General features: G+C 49.8%; 2 protein-coding genes across 6 annotated transcripts in view; both read left to right on the top strand.

Moving 5' to 3' along the window:
* The window catches only part of STAT5B (signal transducer and activator of transcription 5B), a 69686-nt gene extending 63049 nt beyond the window's left edge, over positions 1 to 6637 (top strand). For all 3 annotated transcript variants that reach the window (XM_082440582.1, XM_082440580.1, XM_082440581.1), the window contains 3 exons: positions 3088 to 3139; positions 3401 to 3508; positions 4034 to 6637. In XM_082440582.1, coding sequence (XP_082296708.1) covers positions 3088 to 3139; positions 3401 to 3508; positions 4034 to 4160 — 287 coding nt within the window. In that variant the 3' untranslated portion in view covers positions 4161 to 6637. The remainder of the gene's footprint in view (positions 1 to 3087; positions 3140 to 3400; positions 3509 to 4033) is intronic.
* A 6635-nt stretch (positions 6638 to 13272) lies between these two features.
* On the top strand, positions 13273 to 18096 carry GHDC (GH3 domain containing). Of its 3 annotated transcripts, none has more exons than XM_082440603.1 (10): positions 13273 to 13421; positions 13598 to 13686; positions 13843 to 14117; positions 14419 to 14540; positions 14695 to 15196; positions 15599 to 15791; positions 15910 to 15981; positions 16058 to 16191; positions 16519 to 16662; positions 17369 to 18096. In XM_082440603.1, the coding sequence occupies exons 3-10, from the start codon at positions 13856 to 13858 to the stop codon at positions 18079 to 18081; spliced, it is 2142 nt and encodes a 713-aa protein (XP_082296729.1). In that variant the 5' UTR covers positions 13273 to 13421; positions 13598 to 13686; positions 13843 to 13855; the 3' UTR covers positions 18082 to 18096. The 3 variants fall into 3 exon arrangements, with proteins under 3 accessions (XP_082296729.1, XP_082296730.1, XP_082296731.1); XM_082440604.1 differs by having other exon boundaries at positions 13295 to 13421; positions 16519 to 16604; positions 17369 to 17658; XM_082440605.1 differs by lacking the exon at positions 13273 to 13421 and having other exon boundaries at positions 13670 to 13686; positions 16519 to 16604; positions 16869 to 17658.
* The last annotated feature ends 28 nt before the right edge of the window (positions 18097 to 18124 follow it).

Below are 18124 nucleotides of genomic sequence, written 5' to 3'. Positions count from 1 at the left end.
CAGGGAAGGCTCCCCTGAGGAGGTGACATCAGAGTAGCCCTGAATGAAGTGAGGAAACCACACATAGATCTAGAGAGAACATTCTAGGCCGAGAGAACAAGAGCAGAAACCCTGAGGTGGGAGTGAAGTTGGCATGTTTAGAAAACCTCACGAGGGGGCTTCCCTGGTGGTGCAGTGGTTAAGAATCCGCCTGCTGGTGCAGGGAATACAGGTTTGAGCCCTGGTCCGGGAAGATACCACATGCCATGGAGCAACTAAGCCCATACGCCACAACTACTGAGCTTGCCCTCTAGAGCCCGTGAGCCACAGCTATTGAGCCCCTGTGCCACAACTACTGAAGCCCGTGCGCCTAGAGCCCGTGCTCCGCAACAAGAGAAGCCACCGCGATGAGAAGCCTGCGCACCGCAACAAAGAGTAGCCCCCGCTCGCCGCAACTAGAGAAAGCCCATGCGCAGCAAAGAAGACCCAACTCAGACAAAATTAATTAATTAATTAATTAATTAATTTTAAAAAAAGAAGCATGTGCACCCAACGAAGAGTAGCCCCCGCTCGCCGCAACTAGAGAAGCCCATGTGCAGCAGCGAAGACCCAACACAGCCAAAAATAAATAAATTAAATAAATAAATTTATTTTTTAAAAAAAAACACCTCATGAGGACCCGGGAGGCTGGAGCTGGTTGAGCAGGGGCGAAATGGTGGGACATGAGGGCAGAGCAGTGGGAGGGACCAGATCATTTCGGGTTTGGGTCATACCATACGTGGTCACTTGTGACATGATTATTCTTTCACTTAAAAATATATCACAGGCAGAGTTACAGGTTAGTAAATATAAACTTACAGCATCATTTTAACAATTGCATAGAATTCCATTGTATGGTGATCCTATGTTGGTTATTTAAGATACTTAAAATTTAAGTTATTCACAGTTTTTTTTTGGTTAATACTGAGATAACCTGGTACATGCATCTTGTTCTACTGTTTCCTTAGGACAAATCCCTAAGGTAGAATTTGTGTCAAGGGGTATATACTTTTCAAGCACTTGGACACATCTGTCCAGAGTTGCCCTCCAGAAAGTGGAATCCATTTTCACTCCCACAGACGTCTGTTTGAGTATCTGCTTCTCCATCCTCCTCCTGCCGGTGATAGTGTCTCTTCAGCAGTTTCGTGTTTGCCAGTCTGATAGGCATAAGAATGATAATCTTAGTTTTTATTTTCACTTCTTTGATTCTAGGTAAGGTCGATCTTTTCATATAAAGATAATAATAACAATAATAAATAGAATAATAATAGCAGCTAACATTTGTTGAATGCTTACTTGCATACCAGACACTTTTCTGAGCACATTTCACATAGTTTCTCACTTAATCCTCAAAACAGGTCTGTGAAGTAGGCACTGTTACCATCCCCATGTTACATTTGAGGAGCTCAGGCACAGAGGAGTGAAATAAATCGCCAGCGATATCACAGCTAGGACGAGGCCAAGCCAGGGTTTGAGCTCAGTCTAGCCTGTACTTCTTAACCTCCACATTGTTGGCCATTTGTATTTTTTCTGTGAAGTACGTTCCTATTCCTTGCTCGTTTTTCTTTTGGAGTTCCTTTTTTTCTTAATAATATGCAAGTGTTTTTTTATATAGTAAATAAAGCTTTTATTACCATAGCAGAGATTTTTCTCAGTGTGTCATTGTTCTTTCAACGTTTAGGTTTTATTTTGCTGAAGTGCAAAGCCTTGTATTTTCTATATAGCCCAATCTATTGACCTTTTTCCTTTATAGATTCTGCTTTTTGTATCATGCCTTCCCACCTGGTTATATTTCTAGGTGGGGAAATAAGCCAAAATATTTTTAGACTTATGTAGTATTTTGGATTAAACCTACCACTGCTTCTTTTTGTTAGCACAACTAATCTAGATTTTTCAATCCTATTTTTACAACATTTCTTTGTTTTTTTTAAATCTTTTCTGCCATTCTGGAAAATTCTCTGTAGACCATAAAGCACAAAAAGCATGAGATATTATGAAAAGGCAGCTCCTGACATTCGAAGCCCCAGTAGAAGCAGGTCAGGATAACAAGCAATGTGTGACCCACGGAGCAGTTCATTCTCTTGGGCTGAGTCATCCTTCTGACCTCAGCGGAATCTTCATTGTCTGATATAGTTAAGCTTATACTTATTTCCATATTTACACACCCAGGAAACAAGACTTCATTCACCGACTTCAGACCATCACATTCCTACTACCTACTTAGCTGGATTTCCATAATCAGCCTTTTGAAAAGGTAACTCTAGCTGATCTGCTAGGTTATCCCTAGCCTGCCACGTCCCAGTGGGTTTGCTGTGGAGAGTGAGACACAGCAGCAGCATTCTTTTCAACCAGCCACACAGCACAGGCAGCACCCACTGGGAGGCATGACCATCAGATTACCCCCGAGTGCAGAAACCCCACGAAAAGAGCACGCAGACACCTGACAGAGTGGCATTCCCTTTCCTAAAAGGGTAGAAGCTCAGAACTAGAGTTAACTCCCGGGATCCTCAAGTCAAATTAATTCCCCTCTAATGCTTAGATTTTTCCGCATGACCCCTAGCAAGTGTTGGTACACCTTCCACGTGAAAACCTCCAGTGATGAAGAAATCAATTCTTCCCGAGACTGTTTCGGGGAGTTCCGGTGATGACGGCGTTCTTCCTTATTTGACTGAGAATTTGTCCTGTTGCAGCCTCCTCCTCTTGGTCCTCGTTTTGTCCCCTGTCTTTCTGCGTCTGCGACTTTAAACTTTTTAAGATATGTTTTCTTTTTACAGTTAGTATGCAGTTAATGTTTGATTTAGATTCGTATTGAAGTATATCTTTCCTGTGGTTTGAAGAATTAATTAACACATCCAAGCCAACTTGGAAGCTGTCTTACCTTGTGGTGTCAGTATTGAGGCTTCTCCTCTACCGGGTCTTCCTAACGGATTAAAAGATGTGCTTATACTGGATCCTAAGATAAAATGAGGCAGTTGTGTCTCATCCTAAGAAAAGATGGGATTCTTAAGGGAGACTGCATTTTCATTTCATTTGAGAACTTTGGTTTTCATCACTCTTCCCCCTCGGCAGCTAAAGCAGTGGACGGATACGTGAAGCCACAGATCAAGCAAGTGGTCCCTGAGTAAGTGTCCCGGGTCCAGCTCTGGTCTCCTGCTGCCTCTCTTCTCCTCTCACCCCCCCACCTGGCCCTCCTCACCCCTCACTGCCGCCCCTCCTGGGGAGGGAACTGGGCTTGGTCACCAGGGTGTTGGTACCCAGGGCCCCGCTCCTGCGGCCAGAGCCCCAGGCTCAGTGGGCACTCTGTCCTTCCGCACCTGAAAAAGACGCGAAGATGGCCCCTGAGCCCCTCCCCGCTAAGGCTGTGCTCTGCTTCCTCTCGCAGGTTTGTGAGCGCCTCTGCGGACTCTGCCGGGGGCAGCGCCACCTACATGGACCAGGCCCCCTCCCCAGCCGTGTGCCCCCAGGCTCATTATAACATGTACCCACAGAAGTAGGTTGTGTTCTCCTGGGGCTCCGTGGGGAGGAACTGGGCACTTGGCCTCAGGCTGGGCACCCAGAGGGCTGGTGGGCAAGGAATCCAGAGCTCCTCTAGGTCTGAGACCACCCAGGCCAGGCCGGCCTCTGGCACATGCCCAGGTGGGAGGGAGAGATTCAACCAGTAGATGTTGGTAGTTTAGAGTGGGGTTGGGCAAATGTCACCTGCTCCCCTCTCTTAAAGTGGAGATTTTTCTGGCTCTGTATAAGGACCAGGTGGGGTTTAGGTGTGTGCGGGCAACCAGTGTTAGGGGCAGGTAGACTGGGTATTTTAGTCCGAGTCACTCTGTCCAACCAGCTAGCAAAGGACTCTGCCCCAGGGTCCAGGTCAGAGTGCTGCTTTCCCGCGAGGCCTGGGCCGAGGGTACAGGTGGTCGGTCTTGAGCCGCTCACCTGGTGGGGTGCGGGGTGGTCTCTGCTGCCCCTCACTGGCCTCTGGCAACCTTTCCCTTCCCTAAACCTCTCCTCTTTCCCTCCCAAGCCCTGACCCTGTCATTGACAACGATGGGGACTTTGATCTGGACGACACGATGGACGTGGCACGGCGCGTGGAGGAGCTCTTAGGCCGACCTATGGACAGTCAGTGGATCCCCCATGCACAGTCGTGACCCCCCGTGGCCACCTCCAGCTTCTTCATCCTCGCCAGAGGAGTTACTTTTGTGGATGTTTTAATTCCATGAATCGCTTCTCTTTGGAAACAATACTCATAATGTGAAGTGTTAATACTAGTTGTGACTTTAGTGTTTCTGTGCATGGTGGCACCAGTGAAGGGAATGTGAGTGTGTGGGTGTGGGTGTGTGTGTGTGTGAGATTGCACGTTGGGCTGTTTCTTCCCCTTGCTGTCCGGAGTTTAGCTGCAGCACTGGGGCCACAAACAGAGGCTGTGGTTGTTTTAACCTTGTGCAGAAAGGCAGTTAGTTCCATGAACCCTGGAACTTGGCCATGTGTTTTGAGGGTGGCTGAACTTTGACATGTGGCTGTTCAAGTGAGAGAAGGACAGAGGGAGGTGAAAGCACCTCGTGTCTGGTGAATCTTTGTCACTGTGTCTGCCAAGCCATTGATATATAAACATGATTGTCTCCACTTTTCTTCTGAAACGTAGAAGCTGCCTTTTCACAAAGAAAACCAGTCCTCCCTCCTTCCCTGTCCCCCAATCCCCGTTTTCCTCGGTAGGGATGGGAGAAGGGGGGACATAACAGCAATCGCTGGGGCAAGGGAAGACGTGGGTTTTCGGATGGGTAGTGGCTTTTTAAATAACCCGTAACCCATCTAAATGTTCTCTGCCTCTCCCGCTGACTCCCAGCCCCCATGGAGTTGCCGCTTAGTCCCTATGTGCGTACACATGTGCAGACACGTTTGATGAAGTAGAGGAAAGAAAAGAGAGTCACATAACTAGAGCTTACAGTGTTGATGTCCTTTGTGTCGTGGCCAGAGTGGACTGCCCAGCCCCGGCTCGCAGGCGCTGAGAACGTTGTCTTGTTACCCGGGAGCGGCCGTCCAGTCTGCCTGTCCTTCCTCTGTGCTGGTAGAGGCACAAGCGAGGCTTTCCAAAGGCTTATTGATAACGGCTTTTTGCAAAGGTTGAATGGTGTTTTTGTTTCCAAATTGGGACTTGTTTTTCCCTTCCCACCCTAATTTGACATCAGAATTCTTTCTTCCTGCGTCAGGTCCTGTGCCATTGAGACGCAGGTCACCTCTTTTCCCTTCACTGTTCGCACACAATGTCTTGCGGAGTGGGTGGCAGGAATGCGGGCTGAACCCAGGACCAGTGCGCTGCCACCCTGGTGCAGGGTGCTGGGTGTCGGCATTGGTAATTTGGGGAAATGCAGTCAGCGAGTTTGCTGAGAAGTTTGCTTTGCAAAAACAAAGCAAAACCAAAAATCCTCGGCATAACTTTATCCAAAGTTTCTTCCATGGCTTTACACCAGAAGGAAGGAATGGGCCATGGCAGGCAGGTGGGAAGAGGGGGAAGCAGGTATAACTTTGGGGTTAGGCCCGTGAGGTCACCCCCAGCCCCCCTCCAAAAGAAGGGCCTGACCACACCCAGGAGAGAATGGCCCTAAAAACATTATTTTTATACATGTGAGTAAATAAACATATTTTTTTTACAAAAATAACTTCTGAATTTATCAGTGTTTTGACATTAAAGGAAAATATTCCTCTGTAGTAAATTATTTATTGAAAGAGGACTTTTTACAAGCTGCTCTTTGCCCTAGCTTGGTTTCATACACTGATTTATTTTTCTGTGCCGGGCAGTAGACCGTCTCTGCCTCTGAGGAGCAGGCTGACCCCTCCGTGGATGCCAGCACCGACGCAGGATGCTGCGAAGCCCCTTACGTCCCCTCAAGATTTGATTAAAATCCCCCCTGAGGATGGGAGTGTTGGGGAAAGGTAGAAAGGAAGCCTGGCTGCTCCCGGACTCAAAGAGACCTCTCGTGCCCGACACCCGGCACCCTGAGTGCCGGCCCTGGTTGTCGCAGCAGCCCTGGGGGGCAGGGATTGACCCACTTTCAGATGAGCAGTGGGCCTAGCCGCAGGCGTGCCGAGGGCAGAGCTCTCACTGCATAGTTAGCGCTGGGGTTGGGGGGGACGGGTTCCCACGAGAGCGGCTGCCCGGAGCCTGGGGTTCCCGCGCACGTCCAGTGGCTGAGCTGTCCTCCGTTCTCCTGAGGCTATGCCTGTAGATGGGAGAGATTTTTGACAGAAAGGTGCGCTCGCTATCTGCATATATCTTCTCTCTTCTCCCTGTTCTGCAAACCACAAGGAGAGGTGACGGCACGTGTTGACGGCCTCAGCCTCTCACTCGCTCCCAGACACACACATGCACGTCATCAAAATGTTTCAGTGTGTGGTATGTGCAGGGCTTTGTAGGGGGTGGGAGGGAGACTAAAAGTGAATATAACTTAAAATGGAAACATACTTTTTATAATTTTTCTTTATAAAACTTCGTGAAATTATTTCAGATACAGATTTTAGTGTTGAGGCAGGTTAGTATATAGGCACCAAAAAAGTATTGTGTACAATTTGGGGCAGTCACAAAACTGTGTATTTTATGTTACAATAAATACTTCTTCTAAATGGACAATATTGAGTCCTGTTTTTATTTTTTTCCGTCAGGTGGTGAGATAGAGTGGCTTTCATAGCAAAAAATTTGAAATCATCAGTGTGACTCTGAAAAGAGGAACTAGTTGGGCATTGGCTGCCTCAGAGTGTGTATGTCACCGGCTTTGATGGCAAATGGGGGCATTTCTTACTTTCCTGTTCACATGAGGTTTTGAAAATTAGAATGATAGTCTTTTATCTCCTATTCCTGTTAGAAAGTTCATCCTTAAAATTCAGCACATTTAGAGTGCCTGCCCTGAGCCAGGCTTGTGTGTAGGATGAGAAATGATTCCTGCCCTCAAGAGGATTGCAATCTGGGAATCCACGCGCCCTGGAGCCCGCGCCACAACTAGAGAGAGAAAACCCACATGCCACAATGAAGAGCCCACGTGCTGCAACAGAAGACCCCACATGCCTCAACAAAGATCCCGCGTGCCGCACCTGAGACCCAACGCAACCAAAAAGCTGGGAAAGACAGCTAACACAACCAATTATGACAGGATATTGGCTCCTGCTGCCTTAAACCTATCCCAAGGCCATTATCAGATACAAAAGAACAGACAGGAAGGGCACCGAACAGCTGAGCTTACTCTTAAAGAACAATAGGGGGACTTCCCTGGCGGTCCAGTGGTTAGGACTCCGTGCTTCCACTACAGGGGGCACAGGTTCGATCCCTGGTCGGGGGAACTAGGATCCTGCAGGCCGCAAGGTGCAGCCATTTAAAAAAAAAAGAACAACAACAACAAAAAGAACAAATGGGGTTAAGAAAGGAAAAGGCATTCAGCCAGAGGCACTAGCCCAGGGAGAGGCCTGGAGAAGTAGGAAAGAAGGATGTGGGTGAAGTAAAGGGTAAAGTGTGGGTCTCAGCTCCAGTGAGCATCAGAGTCTCCTGGAGGACTTGTTAAAGCACAGATTGCTGGGCCCCACCCCAGAGTTTCTGAGTCAGTAGGTCTAGGGGAGAGCCCAAGAATTTGCATTTCTAACAAGTTCCCAGGTGATGTTAGTGCAAGGACCATACTTTGAAAAGGACCGTGGTAGGTGATGAGGCCTAGTGTGCTGGGTGAAAGTTTAACTCACCTGAGCATGATGGTAAGTGATGAAACCTTTTAAGCAAGGGAATGATCAGATGTTCATTTTAAGAAATAATACGGTGACCGGTGTGTAGGATGGATTGAAGGGAGGAAAAACATGAAGTCAGGGAGCAGCTAGGAGGCTATTTCAACAGTCCGGGTCAGAGGAGATGAGGGTCTAGACTAGGGTACCACAGCAGTGGCCTTGAGGCACAACTTGTAAACTTAGTGACCAATGTTGAGGGGTAGGGTTTTGCCCCAGAGGAAGAGGCAGGCTGTAAAACAGAGGGAAGTGATTTCATCTGCAAGAAAAGTTCAAGCTTAAATGTGCTCTCAAAAACTGAAGGTTGTGATGAAAGGCAATTGGCAGGAGACTCACAGCTTCATTGGAGACATAGGCTAAACTGGACTGGCTAGTTTGCTAGAAATGGGGAAAGAGGGACTTCCCTGGTGGTCCAGTGGTAAAGAATCCGCCTTCCAATGCAGGGGACGCAGGTTCGATCCCTGGTGGGGAAACTAAGATCCCACGTGCCGCAGGGCAACTAAGCCCACGCGTCACAACTACAGAGCTCCCTCACCTCAACGAGAGAGCCCGCATGCCACAAACTACAGAGCCCACGCGCCCTGGAGCCTGCGCCACAACTAGAGAGAGAAAACCCGCACGCCACAACGAAGAGCCCACGCGCTGCAACGGAAGATCCCACATGCCTCAACGAAGATCCCGAGTGCCAAAGCTAAGACCCAACGCAACCAAAAAACTAAATAAATTTAAAAAGAAAAGAGGAAAGGAAGGAAGGGAGGGAGGAAGGAAGGAAGAAAAGAAAATAAATGGGTAAAGATACAGCTGGGAGGAACTCCCTCAGGGTCAGAACAAATCTCAAATACTGACCTTTGAAACTATCCCTTCAAAGAAGCCTGAATTTGATTAGATCAATTTGTGGAGCCATTTATTCCCCAGGGCATTGTTGAAAAATATAGCAATCAGCCAACAACTAGTGTAGTTTAACAGCTGGGTGTGGTCAGGGAAAGAGACAAGCAGAGATCTGTGCAAATCACTGTCCTGCTAGGGTGACTGTGGGCATAACTCCCCCCTAAGTAGCAATATCAGAGGCTTCACACTGTGTGTGTGGATGAGCAGTGGGGAGCAGATAAGAGTCACTAACATAATCCTGCCACTCACTAAACAAGGAAACTGGTTTACTTGGACAAGAAACAAGGAATTGCTAAACTGGTTTCCAAGGTGGCTGCACCATTTTACATGAGGGTTCTGACTTCTCTACATTCCTGCCAACACTTGTTATTTTCTGACCTTTTGATTATAGCCATCCTAGTGGAGTGTGACATGACTTGAGTCAGTTTTAATTTGCATTTCCCTGATGACTAATGGTGTCGAGCAGCTTCATCAGAAGCCCTGGAAAATTCACAAATATTTGGAAATTAGACAATACAGTCCTACATAACGAAATGAAAAAGAAAAATAAAGTTGAAGTAGTCACACTTACCAATTTCAAAACTTACTACAAAGAAACAGTAATCAACAAAGTGTGGTACTGGCATAAGGATAGACCTATAGATAAGTGGAATAGAATTCAGAGTCTAGAAAGAAACCAATGTGTCTATGATCAACAAATTTTTGACAAGGGTGCCAAGACCATTTAATGGGAAAAGAATAGTCTTTTCAACAAATAGTGCTGGGACTACTGGATAGCCACAAGTGAAAGAATGAATTTGGAACCTTACCTGACATCACATACAAAAATTAAAAATGGATCAAACATCTAAACGTAAGAGCTAAAGCTATATAAAACTCTAAGGAGAAAACAGAGAGCTTCATGAGGTGGGATTTGGCAATGATTTCTTGGCCAAGACACCAGAAGCATAGGGAGCAGAAGATAAATTGGACTTCATCAAAATAAACTTTTGGGAATTCCCTGGTGGTCCAGTGGTTAGGACTCAGTGCTTTCATTGCAGGGGCCCAGGTTCAATCCCTGGTTGGGGAACTAAGGTCCTGCAAGCCGTGCCATGGTGCAGCCAAAAAAATAAAAAATAGAAAAACTTTTATGCTTCAAAAGACACTATTGGGCTTCCCTGGTGGCGCAGTGGTTGAGAATCTGCCTGCCAATGCAGGGGACACGGGTTCGAGCCCTGGTCTAGGAGGATCCCACATGCCGCGGAGCAACTAAGCCCGTGAGCCACAGCTACCGAGCCTGTGCGTCTGGAGCCTGTGCTCCGCAACAAGAGAGGCTGCGATAGTGAGAGGCCCGCGCACCGCGATGAAGAGGGGCCCCAACTTGCCGCAACTGGAGAAAGCCCTTGCACAGAAACGAAGACCCAACACAGCCAAAAATAAATATAAAAAATAAATTAATTAATTTTAAAAAAAGACACTATTAACAGAGTGAAAAAGCAACCCACAGAATGGGAGAAAATATTTGCAAATCGTATGTCTGATGGGGGTTAATAGCCAGAATATATAAAGAACTCCTCAACAACAACAACAAATTTTAAATGGGAACATGACATGAATAGACATTTTTCCAAAGAAGATATACAGGTGGACAGCAAGCACAGGAAAAGATGCTCAATCGTAAGGAAAGTGCAAATCAAAACCACAGTGAGATACCACTTCTCACCCATCAGGTCAGCTATTATAACAAACAAAAACAGGGACTTCCCTGGTGGTACAGTGGTAAAGAATCCACCTTCCAGTTCAGGGGCACGGGTTTGATTCCTGGTCGGGAAACTAAGATCCCACATGCTGCGGGGCAACTAAGCCTGCATCTCCATGAGAGAGCCCGCGTGCCGCAAACTACAGAGCCCACGCGCCCTGGAGCCCGTGGGCCACAAGTAGAGAGAGAAAACCCACACGCCACAACTAGAGAGAAGCCCACGTGCTGCAACGAAAGATCCCGCATGCTGCAACTAAGACCCGACACAGCCAAAAAAATTAAGAAAATAAATCAAATAAATAAATATATTTTTTAAAGGCAGCCTTATTGACCCATGTCAAAGGTTTAAAAACAAAACAAAACAAAACAGAAAACAGCAACTGTGGTAGGGGATGTGGAAAAATTGGAACCCTTGTACATTGAAGGCAGGCATGTAAAATAGTGCAGCTGCTGTGAAAACAGTATGGTGGTTCCTCAAAAAATTAAACATATGAATTACCATGTGATCTAGCACTTCCCCTTCTGGGAATATACCCAAAAGAATTAAAAGCAGGGATTCAAACAGATATTTGTACACCCGTGTTCATCGCAGCATTATTCATAATAACCAAAAGGTAAAAACAGAAAAGTCCATCAATGAATGAATGGATAAATGTGGTATATACATACAACGTATATTTCCTTCCTTAAAAAGGAAGGAAATTCTGACACATGCTACAACGCGGATGAATCTTGAAGACATTATGCGAGGTGAAATAAGACAGACACAAAAGGACAAATACTGTAATATTCCCCTTAGGCACCTAGAGTAGTCAAATTCATAAAGACAGAAAATAGGATGGTGGTTGCCAAGGAATGGGGAGTTATTGTTTAATGAGTACAGAGTTTCAGTTTGGAACGATGAAAAATTTTGGAGAGACATGATGGTGATGATTGCACAACAACGTGAATGTACCTAATGCCACTGAAGTGGATACCTAAATATGGTTAAAATGGTAACTCATGTATGTTTTACCACAATAAAAAATAGATTAAAAAAAAATGGATCAGAGACCTAAATGTAAGAGCTAAGATTATAAAACTATTGGAAGAAAACATAAGGGTAAATCTTCATGACCTTGGATTTGACAATGAATTCTTAGATACAACACCAAAAGCACAAACAGCAAAAGAAAAAATAGGTGGTTGGACTTCATCAGAACTAAAAATTTTGTGCTTCAAAGGACACTATCAAGAAAATGAAAAGATAACACAAAAGATGGGAGAAAATATTTGCAAATCATATATATCTGATAGGTGACTTGTATGTAAAATATATAAAGAACTCTTACAACTTAATAATAAAAAGACAAGTAGTCCAATTAAAAAATGGGTAAAGAAGCTGTAAAGATGTTTCTCCAAAAAAGTATACAGATGGCCAATAAGCACATGAAAAGATGCTCGACATCAATGCGTCATCAGGAAAATACAAAAACTGACTCAGATCACTTCATACCCCACTAAGATGACTATAATCAAAAGGTCAGATAATAACAAGTGTTGACAAGGATGTAGAGAAACTAGAACCCTCATATACTGGTGGTGGGAATGTAAAATGGTGACGCCACTTTGGAAACCAATTTAGCAGTTCCTTAAACAGTTAAACCGTTACTACACGACCCCGACATTCCACTCCATGGAACGCAGTGAATCCCTTGCCTTCCATTTTTATGCAAGAAAATATATGTCCACAGAAAAACTTGTACAAACATTCATAACAGCATTTTACATAATAGCCAAAGAGTGGAAATGACCCAAGTGTCCATCAACCGATGAATGGATAAATAAATGTGATACATCCATACGATGAAACATTATTTAGCGATAAAAAGGAATGAACTACTGGTACACAGTACCACATGGAAGAACCTTGAAAACATGCTAAGTGAAAGAAGCCAGACTCAAAAGACCACATGTTATATGATTCCATTTACAATGAAATGTCCAGAAGAGGCAAATGTATCTATAGAGACAGTAGATTTGTGGTTGCTTAGGGCTGGGGGTGGGGAGGTGGGAAGGGATTGGGAGATGATAGCTAAAGGGCCTGGGATTGCTTCTGTGGTGATGAAAATGTTATAAAATTGACTGTTGGTGTTGCACATACCTATGAATATACTAGAGACCACTGAATTGTATACTTTAAGAGCTCAGCTGTGAGAAGAAGAGAGACTGCAAGAAGGAGAGGCAGGTGAGGGTGAAGGGAAAGTTTTCAGTGTCTGAAAGCCTGGGTCAAGGGCACAGGTGGAGAGAGGGCTTAACCACAGACAGCAGAAGAATCTCATTCTGAGCACAGCTTCTCAAGCTTTTCAGTAGGATGGGGGAGCCAAGCTCCATTGGGCACCTTATTCCCAGTTGCAAAACTACCTCCTGCCATAAGGATGGGAGAAGTTTGTGTTTCCTTGGTATAAAGCCAATAAGCTAACACAGGTGGTGACCTCAATTACCAGGTAGTTATCTTGAGAACAGGAGTTAATGGGTTGTGTCTGCCTGGCTCTGGCTTTAAAAGGGAGTGAGATTCTCTTCTGTCTGCAGTCCCAGCAGATTGCCTGTGATGCGTCACACTCTGCTTTTGACGCTTATTCAATAACAAAAGTATTTTCTTCCTCTACTACCTTTGTGGAGACCAATTCTGGATTGGAAAAAATTTTTGCTTTTTAACAGTTCTCAAGTTTTCACCTGCTCCAGGATGGGGTGCACCCCACTCCCGGCTCAAGCTGATACGAGTCTGAGGACCACGATACTCTGGCCCTAACTTTCCTCCACCTGTCAGCTTGGGCCAGCTCCCAGCACAGCGGCCCTTAGGCAACCTGCCCCTTTAAGAGCCCCCCCCCCCCAGCTCCTCCCTCAGGCCCAGTGGCCGGATTTCCTGGTTCAGGCCCAGCCCTTTAAAGCTGTGGCTCCATCCTTCTGGCCGGCTGTGTACTGAGGCTGTACGGGAGCGCTGAGGGGGCCCTGGGTGCCAGGCAGAGGCACAAGTGGGCTGTGACAGGTGCATGTGGGCTTGTGGGGGGCGGACAGGATCCTGGGACAGGGTGAATCCTAGACAAAGCAGAGCCCCTCGGTAGTGGGCCAGACATGCCATCCGTTAAGTACCTGCTGTGTGCCAGGCACCGTGCCATGCCTTTCCTGCACTTCCTGAGGGGTATTATTATTCCCATTTTACAGATTGGAGAAGGGAACGGAGCTCAGAGCAGCTGGCTGAGTTACCCAGGGCCAGACAGCTAACAAGGGGCAGAGCCAGGATCCAAACTCAGGTCAGTGTGACCCCAAAGCCTTGATGTTCTGTCCCCCGCATCACCTGCCTGACAGGTTTATCTTGGTGTTCCTGTGCGCGCGGGAGAGTGGGGGGGAGGAAGTGGGTTTTCCCCCCTGCCCCCAGTGCCAGTACTTGGAGGCCTTCCTCCTGCCAGGAGCTGCTTGGAGATGGTGCTGTTCCTCCTGCTGTTCTTCCTGCTGCTGCCGCTGGCCGTGCTCTGGCGGCGGCGGCCGTCCCAGGATGCCGGGCTGTCCTGGCTGGTCCGTCTCCAGCACCGTGTGGCATGGGGGGCCCTGTGCTGGGCAGCCGCCTGGCAGCGGAAGAGCCTAGCGCAGAGCACGCTGCACGCGGGCCAGAGCCAGCAGCGGGCCCTGAGGCGGTGTCTGCAGGGAGCCCAGAGTCCCCGCTGCCCCCTCAGGGGGAGCACAGGTGTGTTTCCCAGGATCTGGGGAGGTGGCCCCAAAGAGAAAGAAACCCCAGAGGACAGTCAGATTCCAGAACCTGAAGACCTCCCTTCCCCCTTCTACTGCCAACACAGAGGGACCTGACCCAGAGACCCTACCCAGGCCCGAGATTGTTCAAGATGAATTTTCCCATCCTGAGCCCTGACAGCCCCTCTTCCCCCAGGCCCATTCTGGGTTCCTTCCTCGAGGGCCTCACCAGTCTTTCCTGAAACTCTTGGGAAACTCTGTGGCTTCACGAGGATTTTATGATGTCTTTGGGGCTACAGATATAGGCATCTTCCGGAATCATCTCCCTCTGACCAAGGCCAGTCAGCTCCAGGAGGAAGAAGGTGGAGGGCAGCTCTTGCCCCCTACCTCAAACCAGTACCGTGGGGAGGCCTCTCTGCAGGTAAACTGGGAAGGCTGGAGCCTAACCCCACCAGAGACCCCTAACTGCAGCCAAACCCTCCCATCAGGATGGGAAACAAACAAACAGAAAACCTGGGTCCTCAGGGTCTGGCTCAGGCCCAGGGCCAACAACACTGTCTCTTGTCTCCCTCCAGGCCACCTTGCTTGGTCTGGCAGCCCTAAAGAAGACCTGCCCAGAAGTGCTGGCTCCAGAAGGCACGGCCCGTGTGACCCCTTCCTCCCCTTGGCCCTACCCCCTCCCTTGGCCTTGGCATGCCCTGGGCCAGTTGGGCCCTGCTGGAACCAAGGACCCTAGGGCCCTGCTGCTGGAGGCACTGAGGTCCCCAGGGCTGCGGGCTCTGGAAGCTGGGACGGCGGTCGAGCTCCTAGACGTCTTCTTGGGCCTGGAGGCCGATGGCAAAGAGCTGGCTGAGGCAATAGCGGCTGGGAACCCAGGAGCATCTCTCCCCAGACGGGCAGCTGAGCTGCGGGAGGCCCTGGAGCAGGGACCCCGAGGACTGGCGCTTCGGCTCTGGCCAAAGCTTCAGGTGGTGGTGACTCTGGATGCAGGAGGCCAGGCTGAGGCTGTGGCTGCCCTGAGGGCCTTGTGGTGCCAAGGGCTAGCCTTCTTCTCACCTGCTTATGCTGCCTCTGGAGGTCAGCAAGACTCAAGGGTAGTGAGGTGAGGGCAGGGGGCAGAGGTCACACAGCTAGCTGCCAAGTAGCAAGCCCTATATAATCATCTCATCTAATCCTCCCCAACACCAGCAGCTCCATTTTACAGATGAAAAAACTGAGGCTCATAGAGGTTAAGAGACACACAAATTTACACCACACGAGCATTTAACCCCAGGTCCATCACCTCCAGAACCACCGCCTCTTCCCAATTAAGACCTTATAGGCAGAGGGCTGAGCCTGGGAGAGCCAGGAAGGGTGGAGTGGGAGGGCAGCAGTGGGATCGATGTTCAGAGGATTGGGGACTGGGATCCAGGGTGAGGGGCTATTGCCCAGCAGAAAGCAATGGTACCACCAGATGAAGAAGCCGCTTGCTCCCCACAGGGGCGTTGGGCCTGAGTCTGTGGCCAGAGCAGCCCCATGGCCTGTACCTTCTGCCCCCTGGAGGCCCCTTTATTGAGCTGCTCCCACTCAAGGAAGGAACCCGGGAAGAGGCTGCCCCCACCGTCCTACTGGCCGAAGCCCAGAAGGGCAAGGAGTACGAACTGGTGCTGACCGACCACACCAGCCTCACCAGGTGACCACCTGGCTGCCCACCCCCAGGCCACTTCAGGCCCTCTGGAACCCTGCTGAAAGCCAGGGGCATGAGCTAATGAGCCTTTAGCCTGACCTCACCCCCACTTCTACTCTATCAGGTGCCGCCTGGGTGACGTGGTCCAGGTAGTTGGTGCCTACAATCAGTGTCCGGTCGTCAGGTTCATCTGCAGGTAAGTGACCCCCTGGGTGTCTGAGAGATCATCCTTGTGCCCTGGGTTCCTCTTCCTCCTGCTTCCTCCTCCCCAGGCTGGGCCAGACCCTGAGTGTTCGAGGCGAAGACACTGGTGAGGACGTGTTCTCTGAGGCCTTGGGCCGGGCGGTGGGGCAGTGGCCAGGGGCCAGGCTGTTGGACCATGGTTGTGTGGAGAGCAGCATTCTGGGTAAGCTTCTCCACTGGCTCCTGCCTCCTGTTCCTGGCTTGACTGTCCCCCAACCCATATCCACCCTGCTGGGAGATCTCTAGGAAAGAGAAAAGAGTCAGCCTGCTCTGCTGCTCCTAACAAAAGTCCTTCCCCATACCTAACTCCCATCCCTCCTGCTGCCTCTACCCATTTTCTCTCCATTTACCCCACTCCCTGCCAAGAAACTCCTTTCCTCCCCGCTGTGAACCTCGGAGTGGGGAAGAACAGGTGGGGGCAGTAGGCTTCGGCTTTGGATGCTGCCCTGTTCACAAAAGCACGTGTCCACGGTGGGGGGTTTGCCTACAGATTCCTCCGAGGGTTCTGCTCCCCACTATGAGGTGTTTGTGGCACTGAAGGGGCTAAGGAACTTGTCGGAGGAAAATCGAGACAAGGTACACGAGACAGGGACAGGATATGACTGCATGTCCCTTTCACTCTGCACGCCCCCACGTGCTGTGGGCACAGGGGAGGGATGGGGAGGAGGGGTGTGGGGAGGAGAACCTCCCTGGGGCTCTGGGAAGGGAGGGATGAGTCCCACAGACACACACGTATACACACGAAACTCCTACCCACGCATTCCCTGGCCACAGCCGTGCGTGCCTCACCACACGCCACCCAGCCCCACACCAGCCTCACGCAGGCCGTTCTGTTTCCAGCTTGACCACTGCCTTCAGGAAGCCTCCGCTCGCTACAAGTCCCTGCGGTTCCGGGGCAGCGTGGGCCCTGCCCAAGTCCACCTGGTGGGGTGGGGGGCCTTCAGAGAACTGCGGGCAGCCCTCGCTGCCTGCCCCTCAGCCCCCTTCCCTCCTGAGATGCCCCGGGTCCTCAAGCACAGGTACCTGGCGCAGTACCTGCAGAGGAGGGTGGTGTCCTGAGCTGAGGCCTGCCCACTGCCCTGTTCACCGTCACGGGCTGCCTCGCTCTTTCCTCTGGGGCCCCTCTGGATGGGGAGCCCTTGGCCAGGGTCTTCGAGTGTCAGCTGACGGTTGCCCATCAGAGCTGCTGGGCCTTATGGAGGCCCGACCTCATCTGTCAGTTCCGAGGAGTTGACTTCAGGGATAGAGCAGACAGCAGCAGCGCCCCATCTGGAGCCCCCCGGCCCACCCTGGAGGACCCTGGGGTTCCAGCCCACGCTGACAGTGCCTGTGTCTCTCAGCCCGTGCACCAGGCAGGCTGGAAGTGTTGGGAGTTAATGCTCTCAGGAGTGACCCTCAGGCGGCAAGGATACAGGAGTTGGTGATCACAGACCTCAGCTTCGTCGTCCCTCAGTGGGACAACTCCGGAGTGTATTCTGGGTCGTCTCCCTCCGAGGGCCACCACCAGTTGCCCACAGCGGTAACCCTCTCATTAACAAAGTTCTTCTTGGTTTTCCTTCTGTCCCTCCCGTCCCTACTCCCTTATGTGCTTTCTTGGATCACCGCCCAAATAAACCTCCTGCACCCAGAATCGTGGGGTCTGCTTTTGGGGAAACCAGTGGTCCCGTTCGCTCTGGTGCTGCTGCAGCCTGGGCTCCCCTCCCAGCTTCAGCTCTGGACACCGCGGCTTTCCCCACACTCCTCCTCCGGGCTGGGGCAGGCCCTGAGTGTGTGGGCCCGCAGAGCCCTCGGGGACCCCTACCACAGCCTAAGTCAACCCAGAAGACACAGAGCCCCTCGTCCTACCTCTCCCCATTCCCAGCTTTACCGAAATGCGGAGGGGCTGCTCCCCAACTCCCCTTGCCCTGGCTTAGCACGGGTCCCCTTCCTGGCCCGACACCCGCAAATCACTTCCATGGGCAGGCCCTGTACCGTAAAGCATAAAGAATCAGAGCAGGAAGCAGCTCCAGAGACCATCTGGGTTAACCGTCCATCTCACCAGTGGGGAAACTGAGGCTTCGTGGGGTCGTGAGGTTTGCCCAAAGCCCCGCAGCTCC

Source organism: Balaenoptera physalus, assembly GCF_965194825.1.
Source record: "Balaenoptera physalus genome assembly, chromosome: 20".
Taxonomy (NCBI): domain Eukaryota; kingdom Metazoa; phylum Chordata; class Mammalia; order Artiodactyla; family Balaenopteridae; genus Balaenoptera; species Balaenoptera physalus.
This window is presented reverse-complemented; position numbering and strand designations above follow the sequence as displayed.

Coding starts and splice junctions, on each gene's coding strand:
- GHDC (XM_082440603.1), top strand. CDS start 13,856: ATGGTGCTGTTCCTCCTGCTGTTCTTCCTGCTGCTGCCGCTGGCCGTG. Junction 15,197..15,598: donor TGCTTATGCTGCCTCTGGAG/GTCAGCAAGACT, acceptor TGCTCCCCACAG/GGGCGTTGGGCCTGAGTCTG. Junction 16,192..16,518: donor TGTGGAGAGCAGCATTCTGG/GTAAGCTTCTCC, acceptor GTTTGCCTACAG/ATTCCTCCGAGGGTTCTGCT.